This window comes from Bidens hawaiensis, unplaced genomic scaffold, assembly GCF_021521415.1.
Source record: "Bidens hawaiensis isolate Kalapana, Puna unplaced genomic scaffold, B.hawaiensis_p1.1 tig00064124_1, whole genome shotgun sequence".
Lineage (NCBI taxonomy): Eukaryota > Viridiplantae > Streptophyta > Magnoliopsida > Asterales > Asteraceae > Bidens > Bidens hawaiensis.
This window is the reverse complement of record NW_027501473.1, coordinates 35,681-59,415: the sequence shown is the minus strand read 5'-3', so window position 1 is coordinate 59,415 and position 23,735 is coordinate 35,681. Positions and strand designations below refer to the sequence as shown.

At 39.4% G+C, this 23,735-nt stretch overlaps 2 protein-coding genes across 2 annotated transcripts; both read right to left on the bottom strand.

Moving 5' to 3' along the window:
• Positions 1 to 11,963: 11,963 nt before the first annotated feature.
• On the bottom strand, positions 11,964 to 14,365 carry LOC143604176 (amino acid permease 6-like). Its single transcript, XM_077080737.1, has 7 exons — positions 14,284 to 14,365; positions 13,542 to 13,808; positions 13,336 to 13,429; positions 13,029 to 13,243; positions 12,792 to 12,932; positions 12,446 to 12,675; positions 11,964 to 12,374 (listed from the first exon to the last, which is right to left on the bottom strand). Exons 1-7 carry the CDS (start codon positions 14,363 to 14,365, stop codon positions 11,964 to 11,966), a joined length of 1,440 nt encoding a protein of 479 aa, XP_076936852.1.
• Positions 14,366 to 20,195: 5,830 nt separating this feature from the next.
• On the bottom strand, positions 20,196 to 22,285 carry LOC143604178 (expansin-like B1). The gene is made up of 4 exons (XM_077080738.1): positions 21,892 to 22,285; positions 21,693 to 21,799; positions 20,518 to 20,829; positions 20,196 to 20,436 (listed from the first exon to the last, which is right to left on the bottom strand). Exons 1-4 carry the CDS (start codon positions 22,028 to 22,030, stop codon positions 20,248 to 20,250), a joined length of 747 nt encoding a protein of 248 aa, XP_076936853.1. The 5' UTR covers positions 22,031 to 22,285; the 3' UTR covers positions 20,196 to 20,247.
• Positions 22,286 to 23,735: the final 1,450 nt, after the last annotated feature.

Genomic DNA, 23,735 nt, shown 5'->3' with positions numbered 1-23,735 from the left:
CTTTTTCTATTTCTCCTGAGACTCAAAATCTTGAGGAATAGGAAGAAGGCATTGCTGATATATAAAGAAATTAATATACTCCAGCAGTTACTACAATATTATGTGAGTTAGTTGTGGATTGTTTTTATATTCATAATGCCACCATTTGTTTATAGTTTCTGACACATAATTCTTTGGGAAGTGTAATAGAGGCCAAGTTTACTAGCATTTACTCTCTTCTCTCACTCTTATGGTTGACTTTTTCATGGACCATATTCTAGCTATTGTATAAATCTTGTATCATATTGTATATATGTTATGATGATGAATACTTTAAGAACTATATGAGTTGAGAAAAAGTCAAAAAACCAAAGAATTTATCAATCCTAGTCATTCATTTGAACCAACATTGTGTGGACCACTTGTTCTAGATGTCCTAAGAGGAAAACATTAAATCAACAGCTCTTTGCCATTTTTTATTAATATAATTGATTTGCCATTTTTTATTAATATAATTGATTCAAAACGCCTGATAATTTATAATAAACAATTCATCACAGTTAATAACAAAAAACAGTATTTTTTTTAGAGAATAGTTTTTTTTAATTAAAAAACAATACTTTTATTAAAAAAGTGAGATATGTATTTATAAAATTTAAATTTCAAGATTGTAGTATGTACTAAATATGTGTAATATATATTATTAGAGAAATGATCAAATAAGAAGTTTGGTTTTTCTAAGAAGGCTAGGAAGGAGGGTATTTTAGTCTACTACCTTAATATTGAAACCCACTTAATTTAATTTCAAAAACACACTTAATTAAAACCACTTAAATTTTCACTCATCTCCTACAACTACCACCGCCCACCGCCACCACCTTGCCGGAAAAGTCTTCGGAAATTTCGCCGGAAAATAAAACACAATGAAAAAGACACAATGTAAAAAACACAATGAAAACACAATTAAATAACACAATGTAAAAAACACAATGCAAAAAACACTATGAAAAAATAAAACACACTTGTATAACACAATTTTGTAAAACACAATTATGATAAAACGCACCTTGTAAAAACCCACGAATTTTTTTTTTATTTTTATAAAGCAATATGGTACTCATATAAAAGATAAAAAAACACTCGTTATTATGGTGAAATTGTTTTGAAAAAAACATGTCGTATAAAAAAGTTATGGGCATTTTAAAATGATGGGGTATCTGACATGTGCCTTGCATGTGAAGAGAGAAAGTCAACAAATGTGTTATCCCTATTATACCATTACCCTTGTTTTACACTTTATGATCTCTCTAATCTAATTTCAACAATTCAATTTTAAAATGAATGGACAAGATTATTTCCTATCCTTCATAAAAAAACTAATATTCTTATTATAACTCAACCTATATTATGATATAACACATGTTAATGCGTATTACATAATATTAGTTATATCATAATATATATTACACATATTGATATAATTAATGTTTGAGGATGTTCATATGCAATTACCTGAAGGCTATTACGATAAGTCTAGTGGTAAAGTGTGTAAGTTGATTAAATCTTTGTACCGGCTTAAACAAGCTTCTAGAAAGTGAAATGAAAATTTAACTAATACACTTGTTAGTTTTGGATTCATACAAAGTATAAGTGATTACTCATTGTTGTTAAATCTTCTAGTGATGTGTTCATTGCTCTACAAAGTATAAGTGATAACTCATTAAAGGGTAAAATTGTCCAACTAATTAATAATTAGCATACATGCATATTTAATTTACTACATCAAGTGCATATAATAATGCATATTTAATAATAATAATAATAATAATAATAATAATAATAATACCCAAATATAATTAGTGTTTAAAGTAAGCTGGGTTGGATTTAACTCTTACGAACCCGCTACAAAACGGAGACACCCAGCAGACAGTTAATTATGAGTAAAAATTGAAAACAAGTTAACTCACCAAAATATTAACATTGAACATGCTCATTTGGTTATCTAAAAATGAAACTGTTAAACACTTAAAACAACAGAAACAAAGACTACCAAAATATAATTGGGTACTTTTAGCATTAGCTATAGGTTCACAAATACTCTTTTACAATTTAAGAAAGAAACTATGGATATAAGTTTGTAACAGCCAAGACTAGTTTTCACGAATCTAGGACACCAAACGAAAGATCTTGAAGCTAGAGAAGGAGACAGCGAGGCCTCGTATTGATCCAGCGGCAGCAAGAAGTGCTACAAGTAAGCATATGAAGGTCAAAAGCTTTAACCAAATCCATGTGAATGAACCCCTTGGAATCTTTGCACTTGATATATACATCTCTATTGGGAAGTATATGGTCAATGGCCAGTATGTTACTGAACCTATAAGTCCCATAAAACTGTTAAAGAATGGAAACATCAACGCGACTAGCGTTGCTAGTATAACGTAACTCGTCCTCCATGTTAACCGAAACAGATTGATACTGTATTTTCCAAACTGAAGAAACACTAACCAGACCCCGGACAGATTACTGGTGACCTGGGGGTTGGATAGCTGTTTCCCACGAGGGGTTGGACACTGAGAAGATGGTTCTTCTGATAACCTGCAAAACAGACACCGTGAGCTCGTCACTGAGAAGGGGGGGGTTCCTCCTTGTGACCACCCTCCGGCGTGAGAATCAGACTAGATTGCTCTTTAAATATAAAAGTATATTAAGAGATTGCTAGAGCAGATATCAGGTATAATATGATGATAATGTGATAAGATATGATAAGATGAGATGGTCATACCATTTGTGGTATTTATAGCCGAAGGTAGGTTTCCAAGGAGGTATGGCCGGCTGCAACAGTGTTCCTGTTCCACCAACAGTAGCCTACGCACGTGCCCTGCTGGTAGTTGGTGGGTAGGTAGCGGCTGATAGCGACCAGGCCTGCTGTATACTATTCCTTTTCCACCAACTGCCGGCTACGCACGTGGTATGACAGGATTTGGTGAGTAGGCAGCGGCTAATAGTGACATACAGTGTAGGAGCATGCTGCTCGCCATACTGTTGTCCATAAGCTGTCGTATCTTTAGTCAGATCTCTTTCCCATACCTCGTCAGGTACAGTACAGAAGATCTTCCCGTATCGTACGGACTGGCTTATTTGGGCGGGAGTATTCCCCCTCCCGCCCTTGTGCGGGATTGTTCCCGGCTTCGCTCATTCCTTCAGGTGACACTGAATGAGAGCTAAGTGCCTTGTGCGTGTAGCCTTGCTGCGCGGGTGGCCTTCCCTAATGGCTTGTATCCGAGGCTGCGGGGACAGGCGGAGTCCTTCACCATTGGGAGGCATTTCCTGCGGGACCAGCTTGCGTACTGCGCGTAAGGACGTCACTTCTCTGAGCATGGTTGGTCCTGCGGATCCAGTTGGTTTCTGCGCAGACGTCCTTGTTTAAGGTGAGTCTTGCGGGTCCAACTGGGCTCTGCTGGGACCTACCTCTTCAAGTCCCCCCAGTCCAATGTTCTTCTCATGCGTGTTTAATAAAGTGAGGTGAACTTTTGGACTTAAGCAAAGGGTTTTGAAAAGGGTTTTTTAAGGTTTTCCATGGGTATTCTTCCCGCGGAAGTCCTTGTCACTTGCAGAAATTCCCGAGTTTCCTGCTTGGTCTTTCGGTATGATGCGGGTAGGTCTGTAACCTCCTCGCAAGTCAGGAGCGTTGAGTCCCACTTGTGTGGACTCTCCATGAGGTTTTGGTAGTTTTGAACATAGTGATCAATTATGTTAAAACCACCAATTCCATACTGGAGCTTCAAATAACGTAGTTCTCGACGTTCCCGCTATGCGGGGATGTTATTTCCGTTTCCGCAAGCATTGCCCAGAAGATCCTTCTTGGTTTCAATTCCCAGCGGAGCGCTAGGTATGTGAAGGGTTTTGCCTTAACACTGTACCAGCGCTCGTCTTACGGTTACTTTACTTCCAAGGTATTCCTGGCGTCAATTCCCTGCGGGTGCTAGGTATGTGAAGGGTTTTGCCTTTACACTGTACCCGCACCCGTCTTATAGTTACTTGGTTGCCGAGGAATATTTTGGCTTCAATTCCCTGCGGATGCTAGGTATGTGAAGGGTTTTGCCTTTACACTGTACCCGCATCCGTCTTACGGTTACTTGTTTGCCAAGGTTTTACTTGGCTTCAATTCCCTGCGGGTGCTAGGTATGTGAAGGGTTTTGCCTTTACACTGTACCCGCATCCGTCTTACGGTTACTTGTTTGCCAAGGTTTTACTTGGCTTCAATTCCCTGCGGGTGCTAGGTATGTGAAGGGTTTTGCCTTTACACTGTACCCGCATCCGTCTTACGGTTACTTGTTTGCCAAGGTAAGGGGTATTTTCCCGCTTACTTTTTAATATTTTTAAATTTTGAATTTTTGAAATTCGAAAGGTTGGTGGAAAGATAGGAACAGTCCAAACCTCTGAAACGTCGTGCGACGGCTTCTTCTGACTGTGTCAGGACGTGCAGGAAGTTATGGTGACGTGACATTATATGGTCATTCCAGACGCTTTTTCAGGCGCGTGGGCGCGATTTTTCGGGCGCGTGGCCGCGAAATTACTGGCACACGTCCTTTCAACAGCTGTTGCCAGCTTGCTTTTGCCACGTGTCATAGTTTCATTGCACCTTCGATTTCTCTCTCCTCCGCATTAATTGCGATTAGTATATAAAGGGGGAGAGGCGTCCTTATAATCCACACTTTCACCCTTCTCCTCTTCTTGTTAGCGATTTCCGGCAAATACTCACCTTTTCAGGCAAGCATTTTCCCGAAATCGTTTTCTTCTTTCTCTGCAATATGTCTTCCCATGATGCTGAAGCTGTAGCCGACGATAGGAGTACTGCTGGCGAGTGCCAGTGTGCTCTACCTGTCGATCAGTACCAGTATGTCGTCAGGAAATTCATGCTTGAGTCTCTTGAGCCTGAGTTTCCTGAACCCCACCAGACTGTGTACGATGCCCCCAGTGGCAAGATCGGGGTATATGCTGCATTCTTTGTTTATGGGAACCTTAGGTTCCCATTGACAAAGTTTATGTACCGTGTCTTGGAGAGGCACGGTGTGCACCTAACCGAGTTGCATCCGATGGCGATTGCCAAGATCCGGCACTTCGAGTGGGTGTGCCGGATTCTGGGTATTGAGCCCTATGTGGACCGCCTGATGACCTTCTATACTTGGAGGTGCATCCAGGGGTGGTACACCCTGACAACCCGTATTAAGGGTTTGAAGATCTGCGTGACCGAGCGCAGTCTCCGATCTTGGAAGCGGGAGTTCTTCTACATTTCTGCCCGCGCCATCCCCATTGCCATGAAGTTTAAGAAGGGACAAGCGCTTCCGAGCCTTCACGCTTCCAGCTACCAGGAGGCGGAATGGTTCGCGAAGATATCCCGGGTCCAATCTCCGGTTTACCGGTTTGCGGAGTCCGGGATGGTGATGCTGGGGATGAGCCGGGTATGGAAGGATGCGTCCCGATTCCCCATCCTTCTCGAATATGGTTTGAACTCTATTCCTTATGGTATGTCTTGTCTTTTTTGCTGATACGAGTTTGTCTTCTAAGTGTTTCTTTTCTTTCAGAGGGGAACGATTTGGAGTCGCTCCTGTACCCGCGGGAAGCTGACGGTCCCGTGCGGGTGGGCACTCGTGCTCTAGACGAGAACGAGTTGCCCATCCTGGAGCAAACGGCGGATCGGTTTGTGGAGGTCTATCCGCTGGGCCACGAGATCCTGAGCCAAAGGCGGCCAGGTAAGGCGATACTCTATCCTCAACCCCTCAATGCTGTACCCGCTGCTGGAATTCCTGACATCCTGTCTTCTTCTGAGGAATCCGCAGATGGTCCTCCGCTGGTGCGGAAGAGGAAGGCTGCCGGCGGAAAAGGGAAGGAGAAGGTGGCCTCTACAGCTGATCCGGTGCTCCTATCTGACACCGAGTCAGATAGTGAAGAGGTGGCGGGGAAACCCGGTGGTGAGAAGACCACTGTTCCGGAGGCCACGACTGTTACCTCCGGAGAACCATTGACGACGACGGTGACCGGCAACAAGAGACCGGCTCCATCGGGCTCGTCCCCGCCCGTCCGTACGTTCAGGCTCAAGAAAACCCGTAAGTACAAACATCCTTGTTTTTGTAGATTTATCATACATAAATTTATTGTTTTAACACTTATCTTGTGCAGGCGTGGATGTTGACGCATTCCAGGGTGGAGCGCAGAGTACCTCTCCGCCGATGACGGTAGGCTTGGTCAGCCTTCCTGAGGCGTCGACCCAGGCGCCTGCGCCTGCTCCCACTGGTTCAGTTGCTCACTCTGAGCCGACTGTTCCAGCTGAGTTGTCGTCACCGCCGGCCGTGAGTGCGATTTTTACAGCATCCTTCACCGAGCCGGCGGTTACGATTGCTGCGGATTCTGCGGCAGTGACTGCGGCGGCTGCCACCATGCCCCCGCCACCGGCACCGACGGCCGGCCCATCAGGTACGCATGGGAGTACTCGCCAATCTTTGCCACCTTCCCATCTGCCTGACCTTTTGGATGGGTTTCCTTTGGGTTCAGGTGATGGGTTCGGCGGCTATCGGCCTGTTATAGACCCTACAGGTGCGTAGGGTTCCTTTGGCCCTTTTTCACTTTTATTCTTCATCTTTTTCCTAACTGCTTTTTTGTTTTTTGCAGTGTCGGATTCCAATGAAGTGTATGTTCCGCGATGGAACATACGCCGAGGAACAACCCTTCGTACCCCTGTGGAGTGCGTGGAATGGGCTCGCCACGCTGCTCCCCATGGTGCGTTGGGGGAAGCCATGGCTAGCTACCAGGAGGGTAGGCTAACCAATGAGCTTCGGGTTCTCCAGGCCCGGATGCAGCCGCGCGTCGAGCTGCTTTGTCGTGAAAACGACAAGTTAAAAGCAGCTCGCGCCAAGGAAGTATCTCAAGCGCGGGCTCTTCGGGAGGAGAACCAAAAGTTGACCGCAGCTGCTGCGGAGAAGGATAAGGCCTTCAAGGCTCTCGAGGTTGAGGTTCAAGCGTGACTCGAGGCCCGCTCCAAGGCTGCCCAAGCTGTTAACGAACAGCTTCGGCTGGCTAAGGAGACTGCGAGGAACGCAACCGAGAGGGCCACCAAGGCTGAAGCCGTTGCTGAGCCTTTACGCGTGGAGAACGAGGAGCTCAAGGCCAAATTGGAGGCTCTCCAACGTGCTCATGATGCCTTGGCGATGGAAGATGCCAAGAAGCTCCAAGAGATCCTGGACCAGAAGGGCGTGCTTGATCACACCGAGCGGAAGCTTAAGGGCGTTGAAGAGGCTGCTGCAAAGGAAGTGCTACTTGCCAACCTCAACAAAAGCGAAGCTGAACGCGCCCGTACCCAAGCTCAAGCCGCCCTTCAAGAAGCTCTGGTTGCCAAGGAATGGCTTCTTCGAGAAGCGTTGCCTCAGGTATGTTTAGCTTTACGTCTTCACGCTTTCCTTTGTACATAGAAAAGGTTTGACACTTGTATATTTTCTTTTGTAGGTTGTGCATCGGGTCTTCTCAGAGACATCCTACGACGATGCTATGAGCGCAGCCCTCAACGCTTCTCACGAGGATGGGGAACGGGCCGGCTTCCTGCTTGGTCTAGGGTTCGTTGAGAAAGGCTTTCCGCCTTCCAACTTCCCTTTGTACAATGTTGATACTGAAGCCATATATGACCAAGCAGTAAATCAATACGCCGCCTTCCCGCATCCAGTGGTGGAGAAGGTGAACCAAGTAGCTGCTGCTGATGATGGGTTAGCTATCCTTAAAGCTTTCCTCGAACCGCCCCGTTCCTCTGATGGAGCGGGTCCAAGTGGAGGTGGCCCTGAAGCTTGATCCTGAAGATCCCTTCCCATTGCTAGGATAGTCTTGAACAGATGTATTTATTTTCTTTTCGTAGGCGGGTGGTTACCCGGCCCTTCTTGTAATGAATCATTGTGAAATATAAATCTTTTTGCGTATAAGATTGTTTTTTCCTTCTTTGGGTTTCTTGCTTTATAAACTTATGACTTGCATACTTAGTTTAGCAATTTTCCAAGTGTAGAATAAGTTAACCTGTTGAACGTGGTTGATAATGGGTTAAAGTTTTGCTTCCTCTTTCGTGATTGTGCGGGTAGAACCGTCACTTGCACTTAGTAGGATGGCTAAACTTTAACCTTCATCTGACCTGCGTGTAGGTTTTCCTCATCTTTTGAGGATAAGTTAACCTTTGAACGTGGTTGATAATGGGTGTGAAGTTTTGCTTCCTCTTTCGTGATTGTGCGGGTAGAACCGTCACTTGCACTTAGTAGGATGGCAAAACTTTACCCTTATCTGACCTGCGTGTAGGTTTTCCTCATCCTTTGAGGATAAGTTAACCTTTGAACGTGGTTGATAATGGGTGTGAAGTTTTGCTTCCTCTTTCGTGATTGTGCGGGTAGAACCGTCACTTGCACTTAGTAGGATGGCAAAACTTTACCCTTATCTGACCTGCGTGTAGGTTTTCCTCATCCTTTGAGGATAAGTTAACCTTTGAACGTGGTTGATAATGGGTGTGAAGTTTTGCTTCCTCTTTCGTGATTGTGCGGGTAGAACCGTCACTTGCACTTAGTAGGATGGCAAAACTTTACCCTTATCTGACCTGCGTGTAGGCTTTCCTCATCCTTTTAAGAATTTTGTTTTGAACCGTTCGACGCGCGGTTGTCAATAGGTTAGTGTTCAGTCTCCTTTCATGATTCATGCGGATAGACCGGCACTTTCATTTAATGGGATAATTGAACTCTTCCCCTTCAACTGACCTGCGTGAAGGTTTGTCACGTTATTGGGTTTGTGCGGGTAGGACCGCCTTCCCACGCAACGACTTCACATAATGTGAATGCCGTCACCAGTGTTGCATAGTTTAACCGTTCGACGCGCGGTTGTTGATAGGTTATTGTTCAGTTTCCTCATTATGATTCGTGCGGATAGACCGGCACTTTCATTTTTGGGTGTTGAACTTTTCCCCTTCAACTGACCTGTGTGAAGGTTTTTTCCTGTTATTGGGTTTGTGCGGGTAGGACCGCCTTCCCACGCAACGACTTCACGTAATGTGAATGCCGTCATATTAGTGTTCAGAAAAGTAAAATCATCAGCTTCGATGTTCTAAAGAGAATCATTTCCATTAGAAGTGGCTCTTGGCCTTTTCTTTACAAATTGGAATTGATTTACATGCAAACTGTGTAAATGAGCTCCCTTCCATTTTGTTGGGATGGGAGTGCCATCGAGCCGATACGCACCTGGTTCGGGATCTCGTTCTTTACGCAGCATGTAGTCTCGACATTGAAGCTGGAATTTTTATTCGTTTTTCCCCATCTGGGGTTCTACACGCACCCGCCTGCTCAGCCTTTATTGCGCCACGAGGTGCGCGAGCGTCCCATCTCTGACAAATGCTTCGACCATGTCTTTTACGTCTATGCATTCTTCAGTGTTATGGCCTTTTGTTTTGTGAAAGTCACAGTATTTGCTTCGATCAGCATCGTGACGATGTCGGATTATTGGAGGCTTTGGCCACGGGAGCTCTTCAGTGGCGAATATCTCAGTGACGCTTTTGGTGAGTGGCGTCCATCTGGAGTTCCGGTGCGGCTGTACATTATCCCTTCCGCCCAATCGATGTTGCAAGCCGGATGAGGTGTCAAAGTTTACCCTTGACTGCCAAATGCCTAGCTTCCGCTTTTTATTTAGTCGGGCGGTGAGGACATTGTCTTCTCTCGTCTTCTGAGTGTAGAGGTTTGTGCTCTGTGGGAGATCTCTACCCAGTTGCTTCTCTGTTTCCGAATAGCGCTTTGCTGCTGTCATGATGGCATCCCATGTGGATGGCATGCCATCTTTACCCGTTAGGGTGCGGATGAGCTCTGGGTCATGCGCGCCCTGGATGAAGGCAGCGCGAACAAGATCTTCGCTGATATTGCCCAAACTTAGCTTCTTTGAGTTGAAGCGAGTGATGAAGTTTGGGAGAGATTCATCTTCTTCTCGTATGCATTTGAGGATTGTCCATTGCTCCTCGGTATACTTCCGTTGCTGGCTGAAGTGTTGGCTAAACTTCTGCTGGAAGTCTGCCCAGTCGTAGATGTGGTTGACCGGAAGACGATCAAACCAGGCTCTAGCAGCCTCAACCAGCGTCATTTGGAACATGTAGCACCACGTGGGTTCCGTCCAATTGCTGACGGTTGCCCCCGCTATGAACCTGTTCAAATGATCGTCTGGATCAGATATACCGTCATATGTGCCTATGTTAGGCATTTGCTTGGCACTCTTTGGGGCAATTGCTTCCGCAATGTCCCTTGCAAACTTGGACGTTCCTGCATTTGCAACGTTTGGTCTGAACGTTTTGGAGAAGTCGCGTGGACTTCCACCTGTGTTTTTTGGTTTGAAGGCTTGTCCAAAATGCCTTTTCGGTTGGGATTCCATTTCCTTACGCTTCCCTTTTGCCCTATGGCGAGGGTTCGCGTCGGAGTCGGATTCCTCCGAGTCATCCTCCCAGTATTCGAATTCGTCGGCCTGTTGTACGGAACGCAAGCGTTCGTTCAACTCAGCCTGGAATTCCTTTTGTCGTGCCTCCGCCCATGCCTTGACTTCATCGAGAGTTTGGCGGGGGAGTCTTCGTTTCTCAACCTGGGTATCAGTGGATCCCAGTAGGCGATCATTTACTGCACTTGCCCCAGCTTGAGTAACTGGGGTAGTGTTCGTAAAATTTACTTCACTTGCCCCGGCTTGGGTAACCGGGGTAGTGTTTGTAAAAACTGTGTTACCGGTATTCCCCCCAGTAGCTGGGGTTGTGGTTACCGGAATTTCTCTAACCATCTTTGTAGAAGTTTGAAAAAACTGGAGAAAAATGTAGTTCTAGCTTTATGCACGGATGGCGCCAATGAAGAAACACTAACCAGACCCCGGACAGATTACTGGTGACCTGGGGGTTGGATAGCTGTTTTCCACGAGGGGTTGGACCCTGAGAAGATGGTTCTTCTGATAACCTGCAAAACAGACACCGTGAGCTCGTCACTGAGAAGGGGGGGGGTTCCTCCTTGTGACCACCCTCCGGCGTGAGAATCAGACTAGATTGCTCTTTAAATATAAAAGTATATTAAGAGATTGCTAGAGCAGATATCAGGTATAATATGATGATAATGTGATAAGATATGATAAGATGAGATGGTCATACCATTTGTGGTATTTATAGCCGAAGGTAGGTTTCCAAGGAGGTATGGCCGGCTGCAACAGTGTTCCTGTTCCACCAACAGTAGCCTACGCACGTGCCCTGCTGGTAGTTGGTGGGTAGGTAGCGGCTGATAGCGACCAGGCCTGCTGTATACTATTCCTTTTCCACCAACTGCCGGCTACGCACGTGGTATGACAGGAGTTGGTGAGTAGGCAGCGGCTAATAGTGACATACAGTGTAGGAGCATGCTGCTCGCCATACTGTTGTCCATAAGCTGTCGTATCTTTAGTCAGATCTCTTTCCCATACCTCGTCAGGTACAGTACAGAAGATCTTCCCGTATCGTACGGACTGGCTTATTTGGGCGGGAGTATTCCCCCTCCCGCCCTTGTGCGGGATTGTTCCCGGCTTCGCTCATTCCTTCAGGTGACACTGAATGAGAGCTAAGTGCCTTGTGCGTGTAGCCTTGCTGCGCGGGTGGCCTTCCCTAATGGCTTGTATCCGAGGCTGCGGGGACAGGCGGAGTCCTTCACCATTGGGAGGCATTTCCTGCGGGACCAGCTTGCGTACTGCGCGTAAGGACGTCACTTCTCTGAGCATGGTTGGTCCTGCGGATCCAGTTGGTTTCTGCGCAGACGTCCCTGGTTATCTAAAAATGAAACTGTTAAACACTTAAAACAACAGAAACAAAGACTACCAAAATATAATTGGGTACTTTTAGCATTAGCTATAGGTTCACAAATACTCTTTTACAATTTAAGAAAGAAACTATGGATATAAGTTTGTAACAGCCAAGACTAGTTTTCACGAATCTAGGACACCGAACGAAAGATCTTGAAGCTAGAGAAGGAGACAGCGAGGCCTCGTATTGATCCAGCGGCAGCAAGAAGTGCTACAAGTAAGCATATGAAGGTCAAAAGCTTTAACCAAATCCATGTGAATGAACCCCTTGGAATCTTTGCCCTTGATATATACATCTCTATTGGGAAGTATATGGTCAATGGCCAGTATGTTACTGAACCTATAAGTCCCATAAAACTGTTAAAGAATGGAAACATCAACGCGACTAGCGTTGCTAGTATAACGTAACTCGTCCTCCATGTTAACCGAAACAGATTGATACTGTATTTTCCAAATATATATTCTCTCTCAATGAATTTGCATCCTGGCCACATTTCCCGTCTCCAATTCTCCACAAACGCATAAAACGGTTGGATAATTACCTAAAAATATAATCAAATGTAATCAAAGTTTTAAATTGACTAGTAGATTAATGTACTATAAGTATATGTACCTGGAATGCTCCAAGAAGATGAATAACAACGCATATGTTACCAACGTCGACTAGCCAAAATGGTTCATAGAAACCGAACCCTGTCAAGTAATTCCCAGATGAATCATTCCCGAATGCTAAGTACCCGAGTATCCCACATAGCATATACAACAAGGTAGATGCTCCAATTCCTATTGTGCAAGACTTTTTCATTACTTTGTTTTCTGGAGGACTTTGTTTTAGTGTATCCTAAATTTTCATAAACATCCATTAGCATATACATATCGAACGTACGTAGCTGAGAATTGACAAACTCGTATTTGGACTAACTGAATAGAAGCAAGTCACTAGAAAAGATTAATTGGCTGGATTTCAAGGAGGACTAGACTGAAAGAATAAGCAAAAGCGATATCTCCAACCGCGGAGAAAGCATTCCACATTTTATCCGTGCTAGTCATGTCTGGTCCGATTGCTTTACCTGTTAGACTTGTTTCCGCGGATGCACCTCCTATTATCATCGAACCCCCAAAAAAAAACAAATTATAGACTTCTAGCAACATTGTGACAATCATTTAAATCTTGCTTGAAAATATTTTTTTCTCACCTACAACTTTTGCAACTGAGAGAGCAAAGCCAATGCCAGCATAAGCGAAAGACATGATGGTGGCAACAACCGAAACAAGCGAGAGCTTGTGGAAGTTTGGGATTTGGCTCAAAACGATCTCTATAGACGCGAAGATCAATACGTATGAATTGTTCAACGTGTGACAACCGATGTTGTGTCCGTGCTTATGAAAACAGTTTGACCTTTTAACCGCCCTGGTTAACCATAAGATATAACAAAATATTAGGTAGCTAGGTAACTAAAAGCAATCAAACTATAAGTTTTTTGGTATATAGTTATTGCTTACGCCATACTGATGGCTGAAGTGATAGTGTACCCAATGCTGCCACCAACTTGAATGGCATATTGAGATAATCCACATAATTTGTATTTAAATCCTCCTGTTGCCACAATATGATTATAGATTTCTTATAAAACCTATAGAAGTCTTTTTATATCCAAGAATAACACAATTAAAAAAAACATATACTTTGATTAATAGCATAAACGTACCGAGATTAACTTTGACAGCTTGCGTATAATTATAGTTTCGGGTACCAGTAACAGGATCAGGAGACCTATAACAATCCGTAAGCAAGAGGCACGTATACCACGTGATGATCGCAAACACCGCTAGTAAAGGAACTCCAATAATCCAGCCTAACTGAGCCAAACACCACGATAACGACAACACGCCGGATCCTATCACCACAGTCATGATATGTGCACTTGTAGTAGCCAATGTTCCTTGAAACAAAACAACAATTTCATACAGAAAACCTAATAATCACAAGAACTCATCATCATCATCATCGTACTCAGTATATTCCACCAATAGCAAAGCTATGGTAGAGTCTGAGGAGGGTAAGATGTAGACAGCCTTACCTCTACCCTTTAGGAATAGAGAGGCTACTTCCGGTGAGACCCCTGGCTCGATAGTAGTCTTGCATCAAGCCTTGGACATAAGGCAAATAACACTCATCCATCGGGACACCGCCGATTGGTGCATGTACCATTGTCTTTCGGCTATCAACGCCACCACATGATGCCTAATTAACCTTCCGCCACTTTTAACGTTATTTTCACGAGATTAGTAAAATAACGTCAAAATTAGTGCAATTTCGCTTTTGCCCACCCGAGGGTTCACACATATATACATTATATGAGCGCACCGCAAGCAGGGCATTAATAATCACAAGAACTCACATGCATTAGTTATACAATATATAAAATTCTGCATTATGCATATATATACCTGTTCTTCTAACTCTACCATCATCATCTAAGTAGCCATTGACATCTCCATTTTCTACAGAATAAACTGATTGTTTCTGCATCTTTTTCGTTCGGTGAGACTCGAAATCTTGAGGAGTATGAAGATTGAAGAACTGAAGATAGGGTGTGTGTATGTATATATATATATATATATATATATATATATATAAAGATATAAAGATAATAATGCAGGCTAATTCATGAACTAAATTCTTGAATTCAATACAGCATTTACTCCAACTTTCAGGTAAGTCATAATACTTGGGAAAGTGCAATAGAAGCAAACTTTTACTAGTATACACTCACTTCTCTTATGTTGATTTATTCTTGGACCAAATCCATTAATCTAGCAAGATTTACGGTAACAGTGTTTTATTAATTAATCTAGTATACATATCTGTCTACATTCGTTTTATTAAGGATTTATAATTATCTTTTTGAACACCTTATTTATTTTATTATTTAACATTTGAAAACATAAAGTTTTATTCAGCATCTTGATACTATAAGACCAAATGGGACATTCAGCATAGGAATTACAGGATTGTTATATGGTAAAATTCCTAAAATAGTCCTTTTTAGGAGATAGAATCTCCAAAATAGCCCTCTAAATTTAAAAATTCTCAAAATAGCCCTCGAAATCCGTCTTCCACGTGTCATTGAGAGTTTTCAACAACCAATCACAAATTGACACATGTCAATGCTCCTCACCTACCACGCGAGTTTTCAGATCAAATCTGTCTTACACGTTGGATTTTGCATGAAAACTTACCTATTGAAAACAATCTTTAACGTGATGTTTCAAATGGTTTCTATTTTCCACGTGGGTTTTCAAAAAAGTGATTTTTTGAGATTTTCTGAAATTCATCTCCAAAAAAACTTTATTTTGTTATTGTGGCTAAAAAAACTTTATTTTTGTTATTTTTGAGGTTTTTTTAAATTCATCCCTTGTTATTTTGGCTAAAAAACTTTATTTTTCTTTTTCCTTAAATAACTAAACATTACTACACGTGAATAAAAAGAGAGAATTAATATTTGCAAATATAAAGCAAAAAATGTAACTAATCGAAAAACTAGTAAGAAAGTAAATGCCAAATCGTGCAAGTTTGAACAGCTCCATAACTGTCCGATTGCTACGTAAAGATTCAAACACTACGACTAAATTTCCACTTTTTATTGACATGACACAACTGTTCTTATATAAATGCCACACACCATATAAAACTTCGTTTTATAATTATCCATGACGGAGAGGAGATTTTTTTTAATAATTCATTAATATTGTCTGTATTCGGATGTGTCACTCGATTATAGAATTTTTGGGAACAATTTTTTTTAATCATAAACTCAAATATTTTTATAGGTATCTTACTTTTTATTTCATTTAAAAAAAATAAGTTCTAGCAAATAAAATAAAAATAAAAATAATAAAAGTCATATAAATAAAAATTTAAAATTGCATAAACAATAAATAAACCAACCACACGTAAACACACAAAAAAAAACTATTAAATTTTTTTAGAAGTACATAACCAATAATATTTTTATATTAAAAATTTCACTGTTGAAAGTAAAAACAAACAAAAAGAAAGGTAATAAAAGTAGGGGTTGAAATTGGTTTCAAAATTTAAATGGAAAATTAATACTTTTATAAACTCAAATATTTTTATAGGTATCTTACTTTTTATTTCATTTAAAAAAAATAAGTTCTAGCAAATAAAATAAAAATAATAAAAGTCATATAAATAAAAATTTAAAATTGCATAAACAATAAATAAACCAACCACACGCAAACACACAAAAAAAAAACTATTAATTTTTTTAAAAGTACATAACCAATAATATTTTTATATTAAAAATTTTACCCGTTGAAAGTAAAAACAAACAAAAAAAAAGGTAATAAATGTGGGGGGTTGAAATTGGTTTCAAAATTTAAATGGAAAATTAATTATAGATGTGTCACTCGATTGTTGCCCGTCTACCTGCTATGTTGATGTAATATTTATGTTTCTATTTAATAAAAAATTAAAAATATCTTTTCAAATAATTTCTCTTCACTCATTAAATAAAACTCTGTGAACATGGCTAAGAGCTAAGTGAGGAAAGGATATACAAAATGAATGCAAAATATTAAATGCATATAAACTAAAATTTTTAACGTGTACTATATGTTCTTAGAGCATCTCCAGTGTAATATTTAGTTCTGACGTGACATTGTTCAAAATTCTGAATTGGATAAATGTACATTGGAGGCAGTGTTCAGTTTAGAGCATATCGACAAAACTGGATGAATATAAGCATGATAAGTGGGTTCAATCTAATTAATTTTCCATTTAAATTTTGAAACCAATTTCAACCCCCACTTTTATTACCTTTCTTTTTGTTTGTTTTTACTTTCAAAGGTAAAATTTTTAATATAAAAATATTATTGGTTATGTACTTTTAAAAAAATTTAATAGTTTTTTTTGTGTGTTTGCGTGTGGTTGGTTTATTTATTGTTTATGCGATTTTAAATTTTTATTTATATGACCTTTATTATTTTTATTTTTATTTTATTTGCTAGAACTTATTTTTTTTAAATGAAATAAAAAGTAAGATACCTATAAAAATATTTGAGTTTATAAAAGTATTTGAGTTTATAGAAATCAAATATAAAAGTGGGTGATTATGTATAATATAGGGGTGTTTAAGGCTATGTGTAGTGGAGGGGCTATAATTGGGGTCGAATTGTGACACGTGACGCCCAGTCAGCAAAGGGTGTGAATTTGTTTTTGGGTGTAAGCCTATGTGTAGTGGAGGGGCTACAAATTGGGGCGTTTTGCGCCATGTGGCGCCCAGTCAGCAAGGGATGAGAATTTGTTTTTGGGGTGTAATGGTGTAGGGGCTACAAATATAATATAATAATAATATATATGTATGTATATATAACACACACTCCATACATGCCGGCCCCACCAAGTCAGAATTCGCCTTTCTTCCAGACGATAGGAAGAACTCGCCCGCGCCCCTAATCGCCCAAATATCGCCCCGGGGGCGGTGTTTGCGCCCTTTTTCGCCTCTTCTCGTCCCAAATTGTAGCCCACTACACTTGGCCTAATGATGTAGGGACTACAAGTTGGGCCCACAATATTTTTTTTTATTATTTTCTTTTTATAATTAATCTAATTAAATAAAAACCAATTTATTTAAATAATTAAATAAAAATGCATTAGAATTAAAAAGAAATACAAAAAAATACATAACTAAAAAATAAAAAATACATAACTAAAAAAATACTAATATCCATAATATTCGCACATTTTTTCAATTCGTTGTCGTTACAATAATGCGGCCTCTTCGTGTAACCCGGCCGCTTTGAGGGATTCGTATTCTTTACTCATTTCTCGCAATTTCAACATAGCGACAATCTTTTCGTGTTGTTTGCTGTTTTCTCATGGCATCGTTGAGTTCCTCGACACACTTTTTGTGTTTTTTGATGATTTATCTCAGGGTAGCGGTGAGTTCCACGGAATTCGATTAGTTCGGGTTGTTTGTAGGATTCATTTTGCTAGATTTTTTGAAGAATTTGGGTAAGAATTGTGTACGAAATGGAGAAGAAGGTGTATGTTTATTTATATATATATATATATATTGTTTTAATTAATTAATTTTTTTTAAAGTTTTACCGTTGCAAACGGTCATTTGAATATAATAATATTATTTTTTAAACATCACGGCGAAAAATACAAGCCGCCCCCGGCCCAAATCGCCCACATATCGCCGGGGGGGGGGGGGGTTGTTCGCGCCCAAATTCGCCCCTAATCCACGCCCACTACGTATAGCCTAAAAATGGATGTAATGTTGTAGAAAAGATAAGAATTTTTCTTGTTTGAAACTGAATGGATACGAATCTGATGTGACGCATTTAGTTTTTTTACTCATCCATCATTATTATGATTCTTTTAGTTTAGTTTAGGACGGGATCCTTCACCATGGTTGGTCCCACCAGTCAATCTCCTTTTGAGTGCCATGTTCGGCAGATTTGCACCTCGTGTGAATACGGAAACATCAAGACTATTCAAGAGCATCAAAATTGAAATACATTAGTGCGAAGTGGCTACGTCACTTTTCTAATAAAGGAAAGTCACCTTGAAGAGAATTTTGAATATAAAATTCATACTTTGGGTTGTCAACTTGTCATTTCCTTGTGTTCTATCTAATCGTAGTGCTTACTAAATTAGTACCAATTATTTTGTTATAATAAAATTATGCTGGGAAATTAAAGTAAATCACCATTTATATATAAAAAATATATTTAACTTGTTGTTATAGTTTAGAGTAGTTATACGGTTGTCTATGAAAGTAAATTCAGTCACGCCTCGGCTCAAAAACAAAAATCTATCCCATGGGGTTGGAGCCGAGTTGCATGAATCCATCCCTAGGGTACCTTTAATTGGTCCCGTCTTGAGGTTGCATAAATTTCGCCATGATGTACGTCCCTACGGACGATTGCATCTATTTTTATTGAGCATGTGTAGATATTCTTACACTATTAAACAAATGAATATATCACTGGCGAACATTTTTGTTTGCAAGTCGGTGAAAGTCATAGTTACCAATAAGTATGCGTCGGTGAAGGTATGTCGGTGATGTGGGCCATGATAATTTATTTGTTAATGGATTACCGAGGATGCTATCAAAGGCTTACCGATGGAACCAATGACCCTCGTCATACAATATTTTATTTGTGTATGTGCATATTGTAGATGACAGATTACTGATGGAACCAACGACCCTCGTGACACACACACAGATAGGAATATATTCAATTATTAATTATATAGTCCATAACATTCTCAAATATGACAAACCTTACAAATTAATTTCATTTTCAAGACCCCTCATTAACTAATGTAGGGTTTTATACTTTTATATAATAAGCAGACATTTTAGTCAAATTAAAGGGCAAAACCCCGTGTCCCAACGCGCGAAGGGGCAACGCAACACACAAATAAAATACATTTAAATGTGTACATAGAGATTATATATGCACACATGCGAATAAACCTCTTGGCACCGGATTGTAATTTTGTTATTGATGTAGCACAAGACACACTAATTACAAAGTGTTTAATTTCCGAGACCACCTGTTCCAACAAAATTCTACCTATGCTCGATAGTAACTCCTCCTACAAGCCAAGCCCAAAAACAATAGATATAGTTTAAGTACATCAAGATTACCATTTCTATAAAAAAACGAAACAATCGATGGCGATGTCAAGGCGTAAATGGGTTTAGTATATATAAGATCATAAACCGACGGATTTCTTGTGGAAAATTCGTTAGTAATGGGCCTCACACCGACATTAGTCTGAAAAGAATAAGTAGTAATCTTATCGTAAAACCCCAATCCAACATTACATATGTATTACCAAAGTGACGAAATTTTGAAGGGAAACACTATTTTTAATATTTTAAAGGTTTTTCTTAGATCTCAGTCAGAAAGCCGTTGATGGCATGCCGTAAGTGATACTCATTTATTTAGTAATGCAATTGATAATCCTTTACAAAAAGTTGTTTCATTGTTTAGGTTGGTCAAAGTGGCCATCATTTTACATGACTTTCTCTATTATGTAGCTCTCACTTGTAATTAGGAAATATGTTCTGGCTACTCATTTAGATTTATCAATCGATTATATATATATATATATATATATGAGAAACCTTAAGCTTAACCTTTTATATCTATAGATTATATTTCAAAAGACATGATCATTACATGAACCCGTGGGCTTTATTCGAGCACGACTACCATAAACACATAAATTTAACCACAACAACAAACAACAAAGTATTACATGCATCATGAGGTATGTATATATATATATATATACATACATATAGATATATGTATATATAGTATGTATGATATAGATCTTTCATATTCCTAATGATGGTGCTTCATTTAATCAAGTTGTATAGCAGTGTTGTAGGTAGCCCCAGCCTTCCACTCACTTGGAATCAAACTTTTAAGTTGAATCCAGTTCGAACCACTCACTTGGAACCTCAAGTTTATAGCTCCCTCTGGTGGGTTAGGCATGTCCCATACCGCTCCGAATGCCCGCCTCATACCCCTCCATTCTTTGCAATCCTCCTGAATTGTGTAAACATATTAATATCATTTTCTTTTGTTGATTGTATAATTGAATCATGTAGTTTTTAATTTGTATGTTACCTGCCATAATTCGACAGCAGTGATTTCGCTGACACCGGCTTGGTATATAGGGATGAGTGCAAGGTAATTAGGAAATTTACTGTGTTCATGAACTTTGAACACAAGACTATAGCCTGGATACTGGCATGAAATCCTCTTGTATTCGATGTCAACCACGCCATATGAAAATAGTATTTCTGCTTGTCCTTGAAGTGCAAGTTTACTGTAGGCGCGGGCGCTGAGGATGAAATCTGTGTTGTCGCCTTCACCGTGGTCAGTAACCACCACTTTGGTGCCCTCTTCACTGCAATGCTGGGAATACTTGCATCTAACCTGTTGAAAGATATATATCATGAAGGTCAATAGTAGAAATGGAGTTGAATATACAATCAATCTTTTGTAGCTTTTGTGTGAAAATAAAAGATTTTGACTTTTAATTTACATAAAGTTTGGTTGTTTTTATTATCTAAAATTTTAGAGTAGGTGTAAGTCAACATTTATTTAAATTAATCCCGCTTTTTAGAAACTATCCATTTTGCCTCGACTCGTCAGTCGTCACCCTTTTTTAACCAGCCCATATTTTCCCATATCTTTCTATAAATCATTTATTTTGCGCTTTTCGGACATGACCCACTCTAGCCCCTAACGAAAGTTCATGTATCCGCAACCTATTTCGTCACCTCTACCTTTACATTTCCATAACTCATCTATACTGATTCTAGGTTTTAGCATAATTTACATTTCCATAACGCCCTGCTTGCGGCGCACATATAATGTATATATGTGTGAACCTAGGGTGGGCAAAATTGAAATTGCACTAATTTTGACGTTATTAGACTAATCTCGTGAAAATAACGTTAAAAATGTCGGAATGTTAATCAGGCATCATGTGGTGGCGTTGATAGCCGAAAGACAAGGGCACATGCACCAATTGGCCGGTTTGCCGATGGTTGAGTGTTACGTGCCTTATGTTCAAGGCTTGATGCAAAACTACTATCGAGCCGGGGGTCTGACCGGAAGCAGCCTCTCTATTCCTATGGGGTAGATGTAAGGCTGTCTACATCTTATCTTTCTCAGACCCTACCATAGCTTTGCTATTGGTGGGATTTACTGAGTACGATGACGATGATGATTGTTTTAACTTTGTACTTTTCAAAACCAATTTAATATGACACCGGTTAGGCGGCGGCGCTTACCAGATAACATGCACCGCAACCAGTACCATTTTTGAAGAGCTTAGAGACTCCAGTCACTTCACCACCATTAATGGTGCTTCCATATTCTTTATACCCGCAAGCTCCGGCTGATACACACATTACGATCATGATATGTTGGTTGACATTAAAACAAAGTAAACAAAAGAATAAAAAAGAGTAAAAGGATGTAAGTATTTACTTGGAGTCCCAAAGCTATCAGGGCTACCATAATAAGTTGCTCTAGAAGAGACATAAGAGTCTTGGCTGTAGCACAATGAAGGCAAAAGTATCATAATCACACATAGAAGAGAGATATAGCTATCTAGTGGTGAACCCATAACTTAGTTTTTTTTTTTCTTTCAAAAATCTGATGTGATATTTAAAATCAGATAAAATGAGGGTGGGATGAGAATCTAGCATGGAATGAAGCTATATTTATAGTTGAGATCATGAGGATATGACATGGAAATTTGAGCACCAGAGCCCTTTGATTGTTTTCTCCACTTAATAAACTATGGAAACTGCCTAAGTGGGATTTGGAATAATTAAATTGGTAAATTATACTTGTTTAAAATGTTTAAAACTTTGTTAAAACTTTACATATATGAAGGTGAACTTGCATAAATTTCATCTTTCTAACTTTTACAGTTCTACTCATTGTTATAATTTGTTGTACACATTTGAAAGTATAATATTTTTGTAAATTATATACATATTTTATATTATGCGGGTAAAAGTTTTATTCTTATTTTACCCGCATATAGGATTGATCAGTTTTTTAAGCATTTATATAATCCCCATACCGGAAACATAAAAGTGTGGCATTCACGCATCACTTACGTTATTCATCATTATCCTAAAAAGTCGATGTTACATGGTCATATATCGTTGTATGATTTACTCGTACGTATAGGTCATCTTATGTTGCTCTATATGTACGCATCCATGTATATGTTTGTATTAGATGAAGCCATGGGCATAGTATATGCTATATGCCCTTATAGGGTAGCCACATAATAATATACACATGTATAAAAGTACGATCCCCTTTTCAGTTGTGTACGTATAGAAACACCCGACATAAATTTATTATCCATATATATACATGTATGATTTATATATATGTTTTTATCCTGTTAGGAAAACATCAATTTTACTGTAAAGACTATACATTCTTCATGGTTCTACTCCCACTTTTTTAGCACGCCACGTTTGAAATATTAATCTCAAAGTCAATATGGATGGCAAAAAGAATAATGGGGCAAGTTGGATAAGATGTTAGGATTAGTATATTTAAGCCAAATTAAATATACTGGGTTAAAAATGCTAATTTTTTTAATTAGATAATGATGTTTTTATAGTAAAAGAAATTAAAAAGGTTGAACACATTTTAATAAATTTTGACCGTTTACCTCATTATTAGTGGAGTAATTAATAACTTGACCAAATATTTGTTTTGTTTTAACTTTTCTTGGCAAACTAATATAAACCACACTACATATATACAACTATACAACAATCACTTTGCTGAATTTGAAGCATCAAAATCTAAAATTGAGGGATACACCTTACCATATTACCATATTCTTTTTCATATTCTTTTTCAACTTAATTCTTTTTTATTATCTGTGACTTTCACAGTTAAATTTTTTTCAACTTAATTCTTAATTACACGCTTTTAAAAAATGTATTAAATTAAATGCTCCCAATTAAGCTTTATACACTTTAAAACAGTAATAAAAATATTATTTAACTAATAAAAAAATACATTAAACAAGTATTATATATCAAATTGTGTACTTTAGGTATTGTACATTTATTTTATAATAGTAGAAGTGTAGAACAATAGTAATTGGAATTTTAAACACATTGGGGCAACAGTCTATTTCAAATTGTTTAAAATGGATCAATATTTACTTTATGTAAACTGGGTGGTTTTTCTATTTCTTAAAAATAAGTTAAGTGCTTAGGTCAAAAGCTCAATATAGTACTATTACGAACCATTCATTGTATCTCAACTTACTAGTTTGATGGCTCACATTT